We start from the raw sequence: 21,155 nt of genomic DNA on the forward strand, positions 1-21,155 counted from the left end.
GCTCACGGAGAATTGCCAAAAAAAAATTGAGTGATAAACTATGCTAGCGAGCTCTTCGCATCAGAAACTGGCCACTGACCTCGGATTGTAATGGGCTCTGCAATGGTAGCAAAGACGATGTGATAGCAGATGATTGTCTACCATCTATTTTTACGGCTCCTTTACCTAATTCAAATACGAATCCGGTAGTATTAGCAGCAGGTTGAATTCGCGGGGTATGCCAGCCGGCCACGGACTCTGACTACGAATCTTGGTAGGAAAAATTGTCATATTTTTGCTAGGCTAAGCCTCTTAAGGCGTTGAATGTTGATTCGGCAATGTCTTCTCTTGGGCTACGCCGATTCGGCGTACTCTATGAATACGTTGAATAGTGCTGATGGTCGGACCCTTCAAACTGGCAAATCGTTGCATACGATAACACGACATATGGTTCATGTAAGGCGACTGTATGGATTTATTTAATCGGTTCGGTTCTATGCAAATTCCAGTTGCTCTACTGTAAATACCCGAAGTTAGTTGCTGCTTTGTCCGTTCTACGGGCCATTTTCGGTATATGGTACGGTAGCTGTCCAAGCCTAGCAATTCCATGTCCCTTTTTGGCATTTCGATTCTGGCTATAGGTTAGCTACATCCCTGTCTATTCGTTCGGGATGTGGGTCTTGCGCCACTCGGGAATTGGCTTGTGCCGTTATACTACCGCATTGGGGTATCCAGCCCGGTGTCCCAATCGAGGCATCGGCTCCATGTCAGCGGCTGCCGAAAGCGCGGACCGTGTACATCATGGCCCATGCTATACACTGGACACTGATACGGAATGTCAAGTGTATGGTATTATAGTTAACTTCCCTTGTGTGCGTTAATGTCGAAAAGCGGTGTCGTTCGAATTCAACGCTGTATGCCGCTCAGTTGAGCTGCAGTCGAACCGCAGTTGGCGAACCACCAAAGACACAAGCTACCCTTGCTACCACCTCACCTAGACTCAGACACCATGGCCTATACACATTCGCCAAAAGAACCCATAGCTATTATTGGAAGCGGATGTCGATTTCCTGGGGATGCAACATCGCCCTCCAAGTTGTGGGACTTGCTGCGATCCCCTCGAGACCTAACGAAACCTATTCCCGCTGAATCACGTTTCAACGCTGAGGGCTTTTACCACCCAAAGGGCAAGCGCCACGGAGCCAGCAATGTCACGAAGTCGTACTTTATTGAAGAAGACCCACGGTTCTTTGACTCTGGATTCTTTAGCATTGCGCCTCGTGAGGCCGAGGCCATCGATCCCCAGCAGCGGCTCCTGCTGGAGACCGTTTATGAGGCTATGGAAAATGCAGGACTCACACTACAGGGACTCAGAGGAAGCCAGACATCTGCCTATGTAGGCGCCATGTCAGCTGATTATACGGATACTCAGATGCGAGACCTGGAGAATTTATCCCAGTACATGATAACAGGGACATCGCGCGCTCTGCTCTCCAACCGCCTGTCTTACTTTTTCGACTGGAAGGGTCCATCAATCTCAGTCGATACTGCATGTTCTTCCAGCCTGGCGGCTGTCCACCTTGGTGTGCAGAGTTTGCGAAACGGCGAATGTACGACTTCGTGTGTCGCAGGGTCCAACTTGATTCTAGGACCTGATGCGTATCTTGCCGCCACAAGTCTGCATTTGCTCTCACCTTCAGGGAGGTCTCAAATGTGGGATAAGGGCGCAGATGGGTATGCCCGAGGTGAGGGCGTGTGCGCCTTCTTTATGAAGACGCTGTCCCAAGCTCTTAGAGACGGGGATCGGATAGATGCACTCATCCGAGAATCGTGTATAAACCAGGACGGTCGCACCAAGGGCATTACACTCCCCAGTGCAGAGGCACAGGCCGCATTGATTAGAACGACCTATAGGAATGCTGGACTGGACATTTTGAGAAACGAGGACCGACCGCAATACGTTGAAGCACACGGTGAGTTCCAACCTGCTTCGTGGACCTGCCCTCGGTGACACTGGTGCGCAAAACCACGGCGCAATAATATGGCTAACTAGTTCTCAAATGCAGGTACTGGTACACAAGCTGGAGACCCTAGAGAGGCGTCAGCCATCAGCCAAACGTTTTTCCCGCCTGACCAAGAGCTTGGAAATAAGCCCAATATAGTCGTAGGGTCGGTTAAGACGATAATTGGGCACACAGAAGGATGTACGTTGTTCATTTCTGTTACATATAGGGCAAGCTAACCTTGGAGAATATAGGCGCTGGTATCGCCGGGCTTTTGAAGGTTCTGCTGGCCATGAGACATAAGACTATTCCTCCCAACCAACATCTTCGTCATCTCAACCCGAGCGTGGAGCCTTTTTACAAGAACCTTGGAATACCTACAACTCTACTAGATTGGCCTCACGTTCCCTTTGATCACCCACTTCGGGCGAGTATAAATGGCTTCGGATCTGGCGGCACCAATTGTCATGCAATCATGGAAAGCTATGTTCCCGAAATCCATGATCATGGGCCATGGGGAAGGCCGGAAGCACTCCGCAATGTTCAAGCATCTCCGCTACCAGATGTTGACTTCACTCCAACTCCCCTTATTTTCTCTGCTGCCTCGGAATCAGCCTTGGTAGCAATGTTGGAGAAATATGCGCGGTATCTAGAAAATACTGATGTGCCTATCCAACGCCTGGCGAAGACCCTCTACTCGCACCGCTCAACCCTTGGTGTAAGAGTGATTTTCCCCACGACCTCGCGACTAGAGTTACTTGAGGAAATAAAGAAAAAACTCTCTAAAGTCCGCGACAGTCCCGGTACGGAAATTGGCACTCGGTCCTCCGTCATAGAATTCGATGAGAACAGACGCCCCCGAATCCTGGGCATATTTACTGGCCAAGGAGCACAATGGCCGGGCATGGGACAAACTTTAATGAAAAGATGTGCATTGTTCAGGACAACAATCGAGAACATGGAACAGGCACTGGCTCTGCTTCCAGACCCGCCAGAGTGGTCTCTCAAGAAAGAGATCATGGCACCTCCCGCAGAGTCTCGATTAGGAGAAGCTGAAATCTCCCTCCCTGTATGTGCAGCGGTCCAGGTAGGGCTTGTTCGTCTGCTTTCTCAAGCGGGCATAAGTTTTCATAGTGTGGTCGGTCATTCAGGCGGAGAAATCGGGGCTGCGTATGCGGCTGGTAAAATCTCTGAGAATGACGCGGTAATCATTGCATATTACCGCGGTGTTTATGCAAAACTCGCCATCGGTGCAGATGGGAAGAAGGGCGCAATGATTGCGGTTGGGTTTGGTTATGAGGAGGGCCTGAATTTCTGTTCAAACCCGAAGATGAAGGATCGCCTGACCATAGCCGCCAGCAACTCGCCTAAAAGTATTACGCTTTCTGGTAACGAAGACGCTGTCATTGAAGCAAAGGAGATGCTTGATAATGAAGGCCTCTTCAATCGCGTGCTAAAGTTGGACACAGCCTACCATTCGTCACATATGTATCCTTGTGCCGCGCCCTATCTCGCTGCACTCCAACGCTGCGACATTAAGGTAGGCAAAAGCAGCGCAACTACTGCCTGGGTATCAAGTGTATACGAAGACAACAGGACAATTACTGATGATCAAGACGCCGACATGAAGGCAATATACTGGAAAGACAACTTGATCGGAAGGGTGTTGTTTTCCCAAGCCCTTGAATGCGCATTGGATGATGACAGAGGGGCTTTTGATCTTGCTTTAGAGGTTGGACCCCATCCAGCTTTGAGAGGTCCATCACTTGAGACTATTAGATCCAAGCTTGGATCCGAAATCCCTTATGCCGGTGTCTTGGACCGGAAGTCGGACGATGTCACAGCACTGAGCAGAGCTCTTGGCTTTGTATGGACGCACCTGGGATCTGACTGTGTGAACTTCGATGACTATTCATCTGCCTTTGACGAAAGAAATAGTCATATTGACAAGACGCCTCTGGCAAACCTACCAACATATCCGTGGGATCACAAGTCGATCTTGTGGCGAGAGTCTAGACTCAACAGGCAGGTCCGACATAGAAGTGACCGGCCTCATGAGCTGCTTGGCAACAGGACTCCAGATGACACAGAATACGAGCCAAGATGGCGGAATTTCTTCAAGCTAGAGGAGATGCCCTGGCTGCGAGACCATTGTATACAAAACCAAATTATAGTCCCCGCAGCCACATACTGCGTGATGGCCCTAGAGGCTGCTAGGTTTCTTGGTAGGGGAAAGCATGTGGTAAACATCGAGCTTTCCAATATCGCCATCCTGCGGCCAATCGTCTTGGATGAATCCTCTGGGGGAACCGAGACCTTGCTATCTCTGCGCAGCGATCTCGACTCCAACAAGGGAAAAAGCGATGTCATTCACGCTGAGTTCAGTCTCAGCGCGGGTACCGTGGAGGATGGACACTTGAGGACTGCCGCCTCAGGAGAAATACGGGTCTTTCTGGCAAACGATGGGGCTGACTACTCGACCTTCTTTCCTCTGAGATCGGAGAAGACGCAGTCTGAACTGTTGCCAGTCAATGTCAACCGGTTCTACGAGTCGCTAAGTCAAATGGGGTTGGGCTATACCGGCCCGTTCAGGGCGATGACTTCCATGAGGAGACAGATGGATACGGCATCCTCCGTCGTCGAGATTGATGAAGACGTGGGAAGGTCAATCCCAGTTCACCCGACTTGGCTTGATGTATGCTTTCAGACGTTTCTAGCTGCCTTTGCCGCTCCTCGAGATGCTTCACTATGGACAGCATTTATGCCCACAACAATCGGCCGCATGGCATTTTCTCCTGCTACAAGGGCCACCCCCAACGGACCAGCGTCGATGACCGTCGATGCACAGCTAACTGAATTGACACCGGCTTTCCAAGCGAAGTTGCCTACAATCACCGGCGACATGAGCATCTATAACTCCAAGACTGGTCGACTAGAAGTTCACATTGAAGATTTCACAATGAGTTCTTTCCTTCCAGCTACAGAGAAAGACGACAGACGTCTGTATCTGAAGACGGTGTGGCGGCCCGACATTCTTTCTAGAGCAACTTTCGAAGCACAGCAGCAAATTGACTCTCTACATGAGTTGAAGGTCATTGATGCCTGTGAAAAGGTAGTTCGCTTTTATCTATCAAAGCTTCGGAGGGAAAAGTCCTTCCCCGAGATAGTCAAGACGATTCCAGGCTTGCTTGGTGTGGTTGAGGCGGCGACAGCTAGTACCGTAAGCGAACCAACAGAGCCAGAACTCGCTTCAATTTTGCAGGAGTTTGGACACCACATAGATATGACACTAGTGACAACGATTGGTGAGCAGCTCTTGCAAAACTCGGGGCTCAGTCCGGTTCCTGCTGAAGCACCATCGTCTCTGGGTGACCTTGTATCCCGATGGCACCATGAAGGGTTAGGCTTCACACAAGTCCACCAACACATTGGGAGTGCAGCAAAACAAATATCGCATCGATATACAAATTTACGAGTCCTGCAAGTTGGCCCATCCTCAGCTAGTCTTGTGCGAGCACTATGTCAAGGACTTGAGCATGCCTTAGATTCATATACTATTGTGGACGGGTCGGAGCACATTGTCGAAGAAATTAGGGCGGGCTTGGTTTCAAACAAATTGAGAGTCGACGCGAAAGTCCTCGATGTCGAAGCCGGGCTCGGGGAGGGAAATGATGCTTTTGCTGCCGGCTCTTTCGACTTGATTATTACTCACAAGGCTTTCAGAAAGCAGGCCGCTGCTTTAAGAACGGTCCGAGATCTATTAAGGCCAGGAGGCTTCCTTGTGATGATGGCTGCGACTGGGCCGCAACTTCGTTTCCCTTTCTTCATGTTATCAGCTCCGGCGCCGGTGAACGACGACCAGGGATCAATTCAGCCGCAGTTATTGAACTCGACCCGAGACGAAATACACAGCATCCTCCAGAAATCTGGTTTCTCAGGTGTTGACTCCATGGCACTTGATAACGTTGAGGCGAAACACACATTCTCTGTCGTTGTCTCACAGGCAATCGATGATGATGTTAACTTCCTGAGAACTCCGCTTGCGTGGACGTCGCCGATTACCACTAGCGGAAAAATCCTCGTTTTGGGTGGTTCCTCGCTTAAAGTCACCAATATCATCAGAATCGTGCAGTCTCATTTATCCCGTGTCTGGAGCGGTGAGATTGTCACTGTCGAATCCCTCTCAGGACTGCTTAGCCAGGAAGTCGAAGAGGCTGAAGCTGTTCTTAGTATTACTGAGCTCGATCAGCCAATTCTTGAGCGGCTGAACGCGCCTAATTTCCAAAATCTACAGATGCTCCTGGACAAGTCTAAGGCACTCCTGTGGATAACTCAAGGTGCATCTGAAAGCCCCTATCAGAGCGCAACCATTGGACTCGGGCGATCTTTCATGTCTGAGAACCCGCAGAAGGCTCTACAATTCCTCGATTTGGATACAGTCACTGGTAATGAGGCAGTTCTTGCAGAGAGTCTACTCCGACTTATTGCAAGTGCTGTTAAAACAACTGACGCTTCAAAAGGCGGCTCACGCCTGTGGATGATTGAGCCGGAACTTTCGTTGGACAAAGGCACACTTCTTATTCCAAGACTTGTCCCCGATAAGAAACGTAACGATCGTCTCAACTCGCTGAAACGGAAAGTAGAGACCCAAGCTCTTGTTGGGACGCGGGCCGTAACTCTTGTTCCTTCGCTGCACAATGCTGGTCAAGTCGCATACACGGCCGAAGAGACACTTAATCACCGTTCAGAACCGGCTTCAGACCAAGTTTCCCTAAGAGTTGAGTATTGCTCCGCAGACCCCGTCCTGCCTAACCACCACGGGGACAACCTGTTCTGTTGCGTTGGCCGCACACAGGATGAGGAGCGCTTCTTGGCATTATCGGCTTCCAACTCGTCCGCAATCACGGTGCCACGGGCGTGGACTATTCGACTGAGCGATGACAAGCTGAAGGAATCAGCTATCCTCTCCGTGCTTTTTCACGCGTTGCACCGAATTAAGGCGCGTGTTATTGAGGCTTCCATGCCGCTTGGATACATCACGCTACTCTACGAGACCGATGCGCATCTTGCTTCCTCAATTGATGGGCCTGAGAATCTGTCAGGTAAGGAGTATGCGTTAATCAGCTACAAGGGACACTCAAATGGCGACTGTCCTCGCAATGGCATTTACATTGAACCGCACATGTCGAGGAAGGCGATGGCGTCGCTGATACCCTCTAAATCAAGGCTGCTTATTCACCCGGGGCATCGAAGTGATAGAAGACAGCTCCAAGCCATCCAGCAAGCTCTTCCTAAAAACACCGCTGTCGTTGCATTTCAGGATCTCGACTCTGATCGTCTGATAACACATGATGTACTTCTGGGAGCTTTAGACAGCCTTCCCCCATCCCCGACGGCGACATTTGATAGCACCCAAGTGGTAAAAGCCTCTTCATTGGTAATGGATGGGATCAACAGCCATTCAAGTGTTGTAGTCGTTGACTGGACCGGTGATCAGGTAATCACGCTAACGCAAAGGCCTGTGAATCCGCAACACTTGCTTTCACCGAATAAGACCTATCTTCTCGTTGGCCTTAGTGGACAGATAGGCCAGTCTATGTGCCGTTGGCTAGTGACAAATGGTGCAAGACATGTTGTAGTAACGAGCCGGTGTGTATATCTAGGACAGAATCGTAACCTGGCTCTGCTAACGGTTATTAGGAATCCCGACAAGGAAGGACTGTGGAAGGATGAGTTGCAAAGACAAGGCGCCAACATTGCCATCGAGGCAGCAAATGTCACCAACAAGCAAGAACTTGTCGATCTTCGCACCCGCATTCTCAGCACTATGCCACCAATCGGTGGCGTTGCAAACGGCGCCATGGTGTTATCAGACAAGTTGTTTGCCGACATGTCGTATGACAGCTTCCAGAAAGTGCTATCACCAAAAGTTGAAGGCTCCAAAAACTTGGACGAGATCTTTTCTGGTGACGATCTAGACTTCTTCATCTTGTTTTCGTCAATTTCCGCCGTGACTGGCCAGCGAAGCCAAGCCAACTATGCCGCGGCGAACAACGTAAGTTGAATAAGGCGCTAACCCTGAGTGTTCCAAAGTCTTAGCAAACTAATATGCTCTACCTTGTTCTTAGTTTATGGTCGGACTTGCCTCGCAAAGACGAGCCCGCCAGCTCCCTGCATCAGTGATCGACATAGGAATGGTAATTGGTATCGGCGTCATTCAAAGAACTGAGGATGATGAAGGCATTAGCGCGATGGAGACTGCCTTGCGAAAGCTAGATTACATGCCCGTTTCCGAGCGAGACCTCCATCACCTTCTAGCTGAAGCGATACTCGTTGGTAAGAGTGATGAGTGTCCAGAAATAGTGACGGGATTGGAGACGTTCAACACGGCCTCGGGCAATCAGCCGTTCTGGCACAGAAACCCTCGCTTCTCGCATCTTAAAACAGATGTCGGTTCCACCCAAGCAGGGCAGGGCTCTACAAACAGTGTGCAAAGGACACTGAAGGAAAAGCTGGCGGATGCCCGTGGACCAAATGACGCCCTACAAACCATGGAAGAGGCTCTCGTGGCGTATCTGGGGTCTTCCCTTAAGGCGAGTAATTCTTGTGCAATGTGAAATGTGTTTTTTGTCGCTAACACAGCAACATCAGCTGTCGCTTGAGAGTATTTTTACAGATGTGCCGCTCATTGATCTCGGTATTGACTCCCTGGTCGCCGTGGAGATTCGCAACTGGATCTTCTCGGAAGCCGGTCACGATGTTCCTGTATTAAAAATCTTAGGAGGATCCTCTATCAAGCAAATATGCACTGACGTGGTTTCGTCTCTGTCTTTCGAAGCACAACCTGCTAAAGCGCCAGAATCTCAAGCTCAAGCCGTGCCGCTTCCGAGCTCTCGCGACTGGAACAAGCCCTCCACAGAGACCAATTCCTCTGATGACACTTCGAGTTCATCTAAATCTTCAGACCTGACGCCGCAGCCAGGTTCTTATGCAGCGAGTCGACTTAGCTCGGCCTCCCCGGACATTACCTTGGATGCTGTGGAGGGGAAGTCCTCTCGCCCAATTCCGTTCCGCACAGAGTCATTGTCACTGGGCCAATCACGCCTCTACTTCTTGTCTCAGTACTTGGATGATAACATTACATTGAACTGTACAGCATCTTATGCGCTCTCGGGCAAACTTGATGTGTCCAAGTTCGAAAAGTCCATACTGGCCGTGATTCAAAGTCACGAAATGCTCCGAACCACATTCTACCTCGACGAACAAGATGCAAAACCAGTGCAGGGTATAATTGAGAAATCACCATTCAAGATGACGATAATCTCCGGCAATAGTGACATGGAATATGTCAAGTCAGAGTTGGACCGAACCCGGAACTATCAATACAACTTGGAGATGGGTGATACGTTCATCGCCACACTCTTGTCACACAGTGCCGATTCCCATACCGTCATATTTGGGTACCACCATATCATCATGGATGGTGTCAGTTGGCAGATATTTCAGCAAGATTTGGCGAAATTTTACAACCATCCGAGCTTAATATCATCTCCCAAATCTCTGCCAGCGCAATATGTTGACTTCACCGTCAAGCAGCAAAGAGACATAGCCGGCGGAGCATATGCCCACAGACTCAAATTTTTCCAAGACTGCTTTCGGGAGCCGGTTAGCCCATTGCCACTCTTCCCCTTTGCCAAAGTCAGCACGCGCAGGTCCTTGACGCGGCATGCGGTTCGAGACGTTGCCTTGCACATAAATCCAGAGACACTAAACGCAGTAAAGAAGGCAAGCCAGGCTTCTCGGGCCACCTCGTTTCACTTCTTTCTTTCAGCGTTCCAAGTTCTGCTTCACCGACTGCTGAGCACTGAGCAAATGTGCATAGGCGTGGTGGATGCCAACCGTTCAGAACAGGCCTTTAGCGGCACTATTGGCTTCTTTCTGGAGACCATACCGGTGCTGTTTCAAGTGGATGGAGACCAAAGGTTCAGCAATGTGCTCCAGACTACCCGATCCAAAGCATATGCTGCACTCGCACAGACTGGCGTCCCGACTGAGGAGATTCTGCGAGCGTGCAATATCCCGGCGTCGACGACTGAGACGCCGCTGTTCCAGGTTGTATTCAACTATCGCATGGGAGCAAGTCGGACGTCACAGATGCAGGGCTTAGACATGAAATTTTCGCACTACACTGACGCGAAGAGCCCTTTCGATGTTGTAGTATCCGTTGATGAGCTGAACGACGGCACAGCGATGGTTACTTTCTCCCTACAGGATTACTTGTATGATGAGGAGGGTGCAGAATTGCTTGCTAAAACGTATAAACATTTGCTCGAGGCGCTTGCCAACGATCCTCATCGCCCGGTTGGGAGTATTCCCGTGTTTGACACGACGTTGATTGAGCAGGCTGTCGCTCTAGGTACCGGACCCAAGATAGAACTTGCACCATCTTCAGCTGGCACACTCTCGAAGATGATCAATACCTGGACAAGCAAAGATCCTAATTCCCTTGCCGTCAAGGATGTCAACGGAAACACAAAAACGTATTTCCAACTCTCAGAAAGAGCCAACGGCATTTCAGCAGAGTTGATAAGTGACGAAACAGTATCCCTGTCGCCCATCTGCGTGCTGCTGGAGCCAGGTACAGATACCATTGCCACTATTCTTGGGATTCTTCGTGCGGGCGCCGCATATGTGCCTCTAGATGTCCGCAGTACGAATGAAAGACTAAGTGATATACTGGAAGAATCCGGCTCGACAATCTTGCTGCATCATAGGGCGACTGAACAACGCGCAGGTGAGCTTCAGAGACTCTCGAAAAACTCTCAGAGAATCAGACTGTTTAGTATCGACTCAATCCCTCAAAACACCACGGAAAGAGTTGAAGATTTATCCACTACTGACGGCCTGGCAATGATCTTGTACACCAGCGGCTCGACAGGCAAGCCGAAAGGCATCCCGCTAACCAATGACAACATCCGGACCACTATCCTCGGTGTCTCCAAGAGAGTCCCTCTAGGCCGAGAAGTAGTGCTCCAGCAAAGCGGACAAGGCTTCGATGCGGCTATATTCCAGATCTTTATTGCGCTTGCCAATGGCGGGACGGTGATCATGGGTGATAACCGGGCTGAGCCAGCAGAGTTGGCGGCCCTAATGGCGCGCGAAGGTGTCACTTGCAGTGTATTCATTGTCTCAGAGATGCAATCTATGTTGAAGTATGGATACGATGAGCTCCGTACGTGCTCTTCATGGCGCATTGCCATGGTCGCTGGGGAGGTGTTCACGATAAACCTCCTGGACCAATTCCGCAACCTCAACCGGCCTGATTTGAGGATCATCAATGCATACGGCCCCACGGAGGCATCTATATGCTCTTCCATGCATGAAGTATTGCCTAGCGACATTCGCACGGACTACTCCAGTATTCCAATCGGGAAGCCTATTGCTAATTACGGAACTTACATCGTTGACGAGGAGTGCAGACCCGTTCCTATCGGGTGGCCAGGCGAAATCGCCATTAGCGGACCAGGGGTCGCCGATGGATATCTGCATCTGCCGCAACTTACAGAAAGAAAATTTAAACGTCGAGCCTTTCACAAGCAGACCTCGGGATATGACAGACTATATCTCACAGGCGACAAAGGCCGAATGCTCTGCGACGGCTCCATTGTCATGTCCGGACGCGTGGATGGAGACGACCAAGTCAAAATCAGAGGCATGCGCGTCCAGCTTGACGATGTCTCTCGCGTCCTTGTTCAAGCATCCGGTGGTAATCTTGTGGATGCAGCTGTTTTACTCCAAGGAAATGACGCCACAACCCAGCGACTGATCGCGTACGTCGTTTTCTCGGGGACCAGCCATATCGACGATAAGCCAACTTATTTGCATAAACTTAACCAGGAGCTTCCGATACCACCATACATGCGTCCAGTAATGACTATACCTTTGGACATTCTTCCCGTAACAGAACGGGGTAAGTTGGATAGCCGCAAGTTGGCAGCTTTGCCTTTGCCCGAGGTTTCTCCCAATACCTGCCATCAGATGACAGAGTATGAGGCGCGGTTGCGAGATGTTTGGACAACTGTCTTGGGTGACATCTCCTTATCTGTGCCCATACAACGCGACTCCGACTTCTTCTCCGTTGGCGGTAATTCGTTGCTGCTACTACGCCTCAAGTCTGAAATTCGTCGAGTATTTGCCGTTGACATTCCCCTATCGGATCTGTTCCAGTACAGTACGCTTGAGCTGTTTGCCGCGCGACTCACCGGTAATTCACAGCTTGACCATATCAACTGGGATCGGGAAACCGAGCCGGATGACGCCATTTGCCAATCCACGCCTTCAGCCAAGACGCCCAGAGCCCCGTCTCACAAAACAGAGGGTATTTCTGTCCTTCTGACGGGATCAACGGGCTTCCTGGGAACTGCTATTTTACGTCAGCTGGTTACTCTTCCTCAGGTTGTCCGTGTCCACTGCGCAGCCATCCGTGATGATGGCCGGGATAAGCCTCGACAATTAGGAGTAGATTCGCCAAAGATTGTGCGTTACTCCGGCGACCTTGCACTCCCTCATTTAGGCCTGAGCCCAGAGCAAATGGCTCAGATATGCAATGACATCGACGTTATTATTCATAACGGAGCTGAAGTCTCGCACATGAAGAACTATCGCAGTTTACGCGCTGCCAATTTCCTGTCTACGATTGAGCTGGCCCACATGGCTGTACGCCTCAATATACCGATGCACTACGTCTCTACGGGTGGTGTTGCAAGGCTCAGCGGCGCTGCGGTACAGACGGAATCTTCCTTGGCAGCCTTCTACCCGCCAAGTGACGGATCAGACGGGTACGTAGCGTCCAAGTGGGCAAGTGAGGTGTTTCTTGAGAAGCTTCACAGTCGGATGCAAGGTCAAACGTGGATCCATCGGCCGAGCAGCATCACAGGGAACGATATGCCGACCCTGGACATAGTGCACAACTTGCTAAGGTTCTCTGCGTCAATGAAGGCCGTGCCTGACCTTGCGGGCTCCACGGGATCTTTTGATTTTATTCACGTCGATACTGTGTCAAAGAATATTGCCAACTGCGCAGTTTCAAGCACTGGGGGAGATGGGCGAGAACCTCCGAACCACCTGACCTTTGTACACCAGAGCGGCGAGGAGATTGTACCAGTGAATCAATTAAAGGAGCACATGGAAGCTGCAGAAGCTAGTCCGTTCAGAGTTCTGCCTTTGAGAGAGTGGGTTGTTGGAGCCATGGAGGAGGGTTTGGATGAGGTTGTCGGCTCATTCTTGTTAGGCTCTGGAGACAGGATCCGAGTACCGCTGCTACAACGTGGCGACTGCCCTTGATTTTTTTAGAGATTGTATTTTACGTATGCTGAGTTATAATACTAGTCTTGGTATTTGTCTTGTAAATTAAACACAAATTTTGTTGACAGCTTAATTCTAACCTCGCCGCTTGATACATCTTCGTCTCTGTACAACGGAGGAAGAATGGAGCCTCCTTTAAAACGGAGAGCACGGCCATGTTAAACTCTCGATAGTGACACATTTACAGCACAGAGACATCACAACAGGCGCAGCGAGTAAGTACTGGTCCCATCCAAGCTACGGTATCTTTAATACGCAGCATCTAAACTAGTCGATTCAAAAGTATCGTCTATTATGACAAACAACAGTCCACTTGACTCAACTTGCGTCGAAACCATTAGAAGGGAGTATTCTCCGTGTCTAGTGTGCGCGACCAGAGCCAGGGCCCATCTTGCAAACACTGTCTTTAGAGCTCAAACAAGCTGACCCCAGACAACTATTTCTTCAATCCTCGCACCCTCATTCTCAAGCTCCGCCTTCACCCGTCCCGGCAAGGCATCAAGTTGCTCAGCACTGAAGGAAGTTGACACGCTTCTCGCAACGGCCGTCAGTGGTGCCACGGGTCCTGTAATGCCATTGGCACTCCTAGCACGCATCTCCGGTTTCGCCAGCTTCCCAATGTCACACAGGATTCGCCTTTCCTGCACGTTCTTCAAGCCCGCCTCTTCAAGAATGTGCTTCATCTCATTCGCGAAGTTACCGACGCCAATGGCTGTCCAAACTTCCGAGGTCATCTTGGCGAAGTCAGTCATCGCGGGTCCCAGAGTCCCCTTTGGCGGCTGGAAGGCGTTCATTTCCATGAGCTGAACCCAGCCGCCGGGTTTTACCATGGAAATGAGGTTCTTCACAACCTCAATGGGTTTGCCCGGAGCAGAGCCGGCGAGACTACCTCGTATGTGCACGAGGTCCAGTGAGTTCAAGAGATGCTCTGGCCATGGGTCCTTGAAAGAATGCTTGAAGTATGTGATGCCGTCTGGCGTCTCGGGGAAGAGCTCAGGCTCGATGTCACTGCCAAAGTACTCATGTTGTACTGAGAGCGGACTGCGCACATCACGGAGCCAGATGCCTTTTTGACCATATTAGCGCGGTGTCGAAGGATGTCAAGGGTTACACACCATCGGCGGTGCCAGAATCCAGTATTCTCTTTCCCGGCTCCTGGAGGTTAATGGGGGCTAAGACGAGCTTGCCATCCATGGCATCCAGGAAAACAGCGTGGAGATCAACAAGGCGCTGCAGCTCGGCCGTGTGGCCGGCTTTCTTGGTCATATTCATAAAGTTGTCCATTTTAGTATAATAGTGTGGTTTCGCTACTATTTGACTACATGTAGTCTATCAACAGATGCGAAACTAAGAGAGGGTTTGCCGTGTACAAATACCTATGTAAACTACAGGACATGTCTCTGCACAGTGACAAATCTCGAGAATACTTCATAATCCAGTCTGACTTCAAACGGAACTGACTGGGGCTTGGCTTGGCAGACTGTTGAGTACAATGTACCGAAAGAGCGGCCCGTTTACCAAAAATGGAGCGCATCGCCGAAGTGGACCTCGTCAAGTGCCGAATGTACTCGCTGGCTGAATGTTTGATGCAGAGGCTGCAATATATTTGGTTCTTCGGATCCTTGCGGGTTTATATGTAGTATTCTCCGAATTATGTAATGCAATATGTGTGAATTATCGTAACCTATGTATGTATTTACACGATACTGGTATTCAACCCCAGTTCCGGGTACGTTCCTCCACGTCCATACTGGAACCTGTAGCACGTAAATACAGTAAAAGCGAAAATTTTGAACGATTAAACGAATTAGGCACTGTCATTTTCACACAAGCATGGCTGTGTTATCGCAAGTATGCTGGCTAGCCTTTCTGGGAGTCCTACTTCATTATGTCTCTGGTATTGTCCTGAAGCACCGGCGGATGAAAAGTGCCAAGATTCCGCCAGGACCCAGAGGTACCAGACACACATTTCATATTTACAATGCTCTAATTACTGAACTATAGCTGATAACCTACTGACAGGTTGGCCTTTTTTTGGAAACGCCATGGAACTGGCTTCATCCAATAGCAATACAATCACTGATATCTTTCGCAATTGGGCTCAGCAGCATGGTTCTGTGGCGCAATTCAGCGTCATGGGGGCGAAGCAAGTGGTTCTATCTGATGAGAAGATTGTGAAGGAGCTATTTGTCAAGAGGGGACATAGGTATTCTGATCGAGGAGCCCCTCATGCAGTGGAATATATATCAATGAATCAAAACCCGGGTTTCCGACCCAAGGACGGTGAGTAATTCTTTGCTGTTGGGAGGGGTTTTGTGGTTTTGTATCATCCATGCTGATAATCGATAGAGGGCTGGCGTCGTCAGAGAAACTTGATGCACAGCGCGGTCTCCATCACCTCCATTAATAAATACCAAATATTAATGGACAATGAAGCAATCATCACTCTTCATGCGTTGCATGAATCACCGCTGTCATTTGACAAAGAATTTCTACGGTACTCTTACTCCGTCCTCACCAGTTCGCTGCTTGGATTCTCAGTGCGCTGCGCCTCTGACACTTATATTCAACAAAACGAAGAATTCACTGCCGAAATCATGAAGTCTTTCCGCCCAGATTGCTTTCCCAGTAACGTGTTCCCATTTCTGAGAAAAATGCCCTTCTGGCTGGTCCCAAGTTTGAGAACAATGGAGAGACTTAGAAAGGAGTACGTTGCGCAAATGTGGTTGTTCAGGAGCAAGATCGAGAAGAGTGTCAGAGACGGTTCAGCAACGGAGTCTATCTACAAGCACTTCCTCTTGAACCGGGGCGATTACGCCGTTACGGACGAAGAATCTGTTCATACATTTCAAGGCATGATAGACGGTGGGACGCGCTCTCCTCATAACAACTTGCTCGCATTCCTGTTCTTGATGATGGAGTATCCGGACTGGCAGAGGAGGCTTCAGGAGGAAGTGGACCATGTCGTTGGAAAAGATAGGATGCCAAGCCATGAGGATATTCCCAACCTACCTACAGTGAGAGCCATAGTGAAAGAGGGAGTCCGATACAGGAGCATAGTGGCAGAAATGGGCATAACCCATTGCCTCAGTGAGGATGATTTTTACGAGGGCTACTTTTTTGAAAAGGGAACAGTGTTCCACGCGCCATTCGAGTGAGTCTTGCTTTTCAAGAATTACGCATTCACATATTCAATCCCGCTAATTCTGCTAGATCTATCCTCATGGATAAGGAAACATATCCGGACGGACTCCTGTTCAACCCTGCACGCTGGCTTGAACCCAGCTATCCAACCTACAAGGAACCTTTAACTACTTACCCAAATTGCCACAATTTTCCAGCTTTTGGGTATGGCAGACGAGCTTGCCCAGGAGTCGAGTTTGCGGAACGCACCTTGGTCATCATAATTGCCAAATTGGGATGGGCAGTAAACATCCGGTGGCCTCGGGACGAATTTGGTAAAGAGCTTCGGGAGAAGCTTCGGTATGAGCCGGTGCCCGCCCCGAGACCTATGAAGTTTGGCTGCAGCATCGAGGCTCGGGACCCAGACCGGATCAAGGTTGTTCAGAGGGCAGTTGAGAAATTGAATGAGGAATATCATTCGGCGTAAACTGGCGAAAACAAGCACACAGGGCACGGGTAACCGATTGTCCCTTGCGGAAAACCAGCTATGGCAAGCTTTCATCGGCTTGCTTGGGTATATCCATGTTTGGATGATGGGAGCTCTTTTTTATTTAGCAAGTTTAGAACGCTATGAATCATTAAGCAATCAGGCTTCATGTTGTCATCATCACAACTGAGCTATGTGCTGGTGATATCGGATCAAGTACTACGACATAATGAGTATCTCTCCACTTTGCGTGTCCCAGATTTCCACCCTCGTCGTACATGTTCTCGACTTGCGTCTACAAGCCGATTATTCTTTCTGGGGACGATCCCCCCACTAGTGTCGCAACTGCCCTCACCCCGACATGCCTCTGAGAAATTTGTCGTGGTTACTATGGTTAAGCCTGCGAGAAGCTATCTCGTGTGTGCTTGGGCCATTCTTTAGTTGTCCAACATGGTGGTTGTCCCAACCCGCTCTGAAATCCATGAACTTGGAATTACTAATATGCTGCCCGCCGTAGGAAGACGGTGATGACTATTTGCTTGCAAGTTTGAAGAATAGCCGGTACTAGTGACCAAATTCTAGATAATCATGGATCTAATGTTTTCTATCCCAAGATTCCATTGCTATTGATGCCACATCTTTACCACGCGACACGGCAATCTCATGACCCCCCTTCAAAACTCTCATGTCAACAGACTCTCTACAGAGAAGCGCTTCAGCATCTTCTACTAACTCGTCCTTTACAACAATAGCATCACTCTCCGCGATAATGAGGCAGATACGTCCACTCGGTAGACCCGGTGGTGCATTCGTTGTTCGTCGTCGCCGTAGTTCATCCGCAAGCACTCTCCAGATTCCATCATGGCGTCTGAAGACGAGAGAGCTACGCAGGGAGCTCAAGTAAGAAGAGACAAATCCATCATTGTTCTTTAACTGCCATCGAACCACATCGCCGATTCTCACACCATGTCGATCAGCTGCAATAGGCACGTCGTCAAAGTCGACTTCAGCGTCCTTGACCTGTTCGGGGACGTCTGCACTCGGTGCGCCATTTCTCGGCTCCAGGCTGCTATGGAGGATCCTTAGGCGAAACCAGTCTGGTATTATGCCTGACGAGTAGAGAAATCGGCTTCGGGGGCTTATGTGCGATGTACGGATTAGCCCTCCCGGGCAGATGAGGGTCACAGACCGAAGCATACTCGCGTGGTAGGCAGCGAATGCTACGGCCACTGACCCGCCGAGAGAAAATCCGACAATGTGGAAGGCAGACGATCCAGTCCAGGACAGCGGCGAAGATGAGAGAACAAGCAGAATCTGAGTAGTGTAAAGCCGGGCGTCATGTTTTAAGTCATTTGGCGTATCTGAGTAGCCTCTGCCAAAGAAGTCTGTCATAAAAATTGTCAGCAAAGATCATCCCATTCATAGAGTACTTTACGATTTTTTTTTCTTTCGTAATAGAACTTGGAATGATGATTGTCATCCAACTGTGCTACCGGGGGGTAATGCAAGGCAAGACGGACCAAAAATCATGACTCTGTAGCCCTTTTTGACAAATTCTTTCGCCATATCACCCAATGCTATACACGGAGTACTGAGACCGTGCATCATCAAGACTTTCTCCCCATTTTCAGGGCCCCATTCAAACACTTGGATCGTTCCATATATAGTGTTGAACTGTCTTCCTCCAGGAAAGGCATCCATCGAGTACGGTAGCTCATCCTCCGGGGCCTTCGCATCCGCTGATGGTTGGCCTTTGCCTGCTTCCACACGAGTCCTAGCCCGCGTAATCGTCTGCTCTTCAGGAAGATGTTGCACATCGCGAAGAGTTGGTCGAATCTGTAAATATAGAGCGAGGGAGGCCGCTGCAGCGGTAACTCCTAGCAGAGGCGCTTGCCTGATGGCCTGCCGAATTGCTAACAGTGGATTTAGATCAAACATTCTGGAGAATGTAGCATTTACTTCCCGAGACGACTCCCGGATAGCTGTCTAGATAGATATCTGCGGCCCATACCGCCTCAACTCATCGTTGTTTGACTAGCATCACCTCGGAGAAGGATAAACATGGTGCGAGGCTGATTATCTCCCCCAGGGTCGGTGGTCCCGCTTCGGCACATCATTGATGTGGCGGCGTCCCGAAAGCCCAGTTTACGGCCCAAATAGGCAGTTTCCGAAAACAGCCGAAAGATCGGGATTCCAACTGCCCGCTTCAATCATGTAGCAGCCAAATCAGCGCCAGCCACCCTCAAAATACTATCGGTAACAACCTGGGATCTCATATCACGCCTACTAACAGGCAAAAGTACGATGAGATGTAGACTCGAGTTCAAAGGACTAATCCTAGCTTCAACTAGCAAAGAAAGGAGTGACGCGATGTCTGCCATTAATGGGGCGACAATCAACACAGAACGTTCCCTTGGGTTACCATTTCGTCGGGAGGGCGACTTTTCTCAGTAATCTTCTCCACGGCTAATAACCTCTTTCACCGTAGGTCTGAGCAGAATTGTCTGATGTACTTCTATTAATCGCGCATCTTCCAAGTCAACTAGGATTGTGACTTACATGCTCAAATTGGGCTGTGTATGACCCCTTCTGGTCAACCAGAGGGGGATAATCCTCGACAATGCCGGATTTGACTAGATGGTTTAGCTACACAATTGTCAGCCAACCACGAAAAAACAACTCCAAGGTTACAGCAACATCATACACCGAGTAGATATTTCTCGTGCCCGATTCTATCCAAATATCGTCGGCAGAAGGGAAGAGTACTGAAATTCTTCTTAATGCTATACAGCAACGACTTTGCAGAAGAGAGATGCAAGTCCACTTTAGGCGCATCACTGCGTAGAGCATAATGTGAGACTTCGCCCTGATCGTAGACCTTGCCTTTTCCAGTACTACCAAAGGGCTCAATGGCGAAGACATCACCCTCTTCCATCTTGGTGGTATCGTTCGTCTTCACAGAGGGAACGCTCTTTGAGCCGTGGATGCTGTAGTGTAAGATGCTATGGCCGGTTATATTCCTAATCGGCTTGATTGGGTAGGTTGTCCCATTGATTTCGCATTCGTAGCTTTCCATGGCTTCCTGAATGTATCCACCAAGCTCGCCAAGTCGAACGTCAATTCCGGCTTCACGGACGCCAGTATTTGTCGCGTCCTTAACAGCTGCAAGGAGATTGTCATACATCGGATCAAACGCCATTGTGAAGGCGCTATCAACAATGCGGCCATTTACATGCACGCCAATGTCAATCTTCATCACATTATTATGCTGAAGGACAGTCTTGTTGCCGCTATTTGGGCTGAAGTGGGCAGCAATCTCATCAATGTTTAAGCCAAGTGGGAAAGCCATGCCAGCGTGAATTGCATCGCCTTCGGATAGGCCATCGTGTCCGACTAAACGACGAACGCTGTCCTCAATGCCATTAGCGATCTCGGTGAGCGTCTGACCTGGCTTGATATTTTTCTGTGCCCACTGGCGGACCTGACGATGCGTCTCGGCTGCTTGACGATAATCAGAAAGAAAATCACTATTAAGCATATCTAGATGACGCTTCTCCTCGTTGGTAGTACGATATCGGTTCTCATTGGAGTATTCGACTTCTTCGCCTCGAGGGTATGTGTCGTTCGGAAACAATTGGGACACGAGAACTGACGGAGGTTCGGTCTGGGCAGTCGGAGCCTTCTTCGTCTTCTTCTTCTTCTTGTTCTTCTTCTTCTTCTTCTTTTCCGTGGCACCAGATTCACCAGCGGCAGCGGTAGATTCAGTTATGTTTTCGTCCGCGTCGTCGTCATCGGATTCTGCCCCAGAGATTGCTGCATTAGCCCCCCCGGATGTGGTCCTGTTGCCGCCAGCGGAACCATGGGCACTGTCAGATTCTTTGGCTGCTCATGCTCCTGTTAGCTAGTGTTCCTACTATCAAATATGCGGAAGAGACGTATTACAAACCGCTGAGCGCCTTGGGATTATTATCGGGGGCTCTGGCAGCCATCGTGTTTGTCTAGACCTTGCAACTTGGGATGATGGTGTGACAAGAACGACGGGTGGCTGAGACCCCGCTCACCGCTAAAATCTTGGATCGCGGCTGCCAACCTCAAAAGGGAAGGTGCCCGAAGTGCTAATTCCGGCTAGCGGGGGTCTGGTAGGTATGCACCTATCGGGGCAGCTCCGTCAAATGGGGACATCGATTAACTGATAACAT

At 49.8% G+C, this 21,155-nt stretch overlaps 4 protein-coding genes across 4 annotated transcripts; 2 read left to right on the forward strand and 2 right to left on the reverse strand.

Moving 5' to 3' along the window:
* Positions 1 to 988: 988 nt before the first annotated feature.
* Positions 989 to 13,325, forward strand: NRPS14 (PKS-NRPS hybrid synthetase psoA; the record flags this gene model as incomplete). Its single annotated transcript, XM_066130084.1, has 6 exons — positions 989 to 1,952; positions 2,046 to 2,183; positions 2,237 to 7,631; positions 7,683 to 8,037; positions 8,111 to 8,575; positions 8,634 to 13,325. 6 exons carry the CDS (start codon positions 989 to 991, stop codon positions 13,323 to 13,325), a joined length of 12,009 nt encoding a protein of 4,002 aa, XP_065986317.1.
* Positions 13,326 to 13,759: 434 nt separating this feature from the next.
* On the reverse strand, positions 13,760 to 14,630 carry psoC_0 (Methyltransferase psoC; the record flags this gene model as incomplete). The annotated part of the gene is made up of 2 exons (XM_014687582.1): positions 13,760 to 14,412; positions 14,462 to 14,630. 2 exons carry the CDS (start codon positions 14,628 to 14,630, stop codon positions 13,760 to 13,762), a joined length of 822 nt encoding a protein of 273 aa, XP_014543068.1.
* Positions 14,631 to 15,391: 761 nt separating this feature from the next.
* On the forward strand, positions 15,392 to 16,956 carry psoD (Cytochrome P450 monooxygenase psoD; the record flags this gene model as incomplete). The annotated part of the gene is made up of 3 exons (XM_014687583.1): positions 15,392 to 15,629; positions 15,696 to 16,500; positions 16,560 to 16,956. The coding sequence occupies 3 exons, from the start codon at positions 15,392 to 15,394 to the stop codon at positions 16,954 to 16,956; spliced, it is 1,440 nt and encodes a 479-aa protein (XP_014543069.1).
* Positions 16,957 to 17,550: 594 nt separating this feature from the next.
* Positions 17,551 to 20,945, reverse strand: MA2 (Methionine aminopeptidase 2; the record flags this gene model as incomplete). The annotated part of the gene is made up of 5 exons (XM_066130085.1): positions 17,551 to 18,341; positions 18,477 to 18,942; positions 19,516 to 19,602; positions 19,661 to 20,838; positions 20,903 to 20,945. 5 exons carry the CDS (start codon positions 20,943 to 20,945, stop codon positions 17,551 to 17,553), a joined length of 2,565 nt encoding a protein of 854 aa, XP_065986250.1.
* Positions 20,946 to 21,155: the final 210 nt, after the last annotated feature.

Source organism: Metarhizium brunneum, chromosome 2 (genome assembly GCF_013426205.1).
Source record: "Metarhizium brunneum chromosome 2, complete sequence".
In the NCBI taxonomy this organism is placed as follows: Eukaryota; Fungi; Ascomycota; class Sordariomycetes; order Hypocreales; family Clavicipitaceae; genus Metarhizium; species Metarhizium brunneum.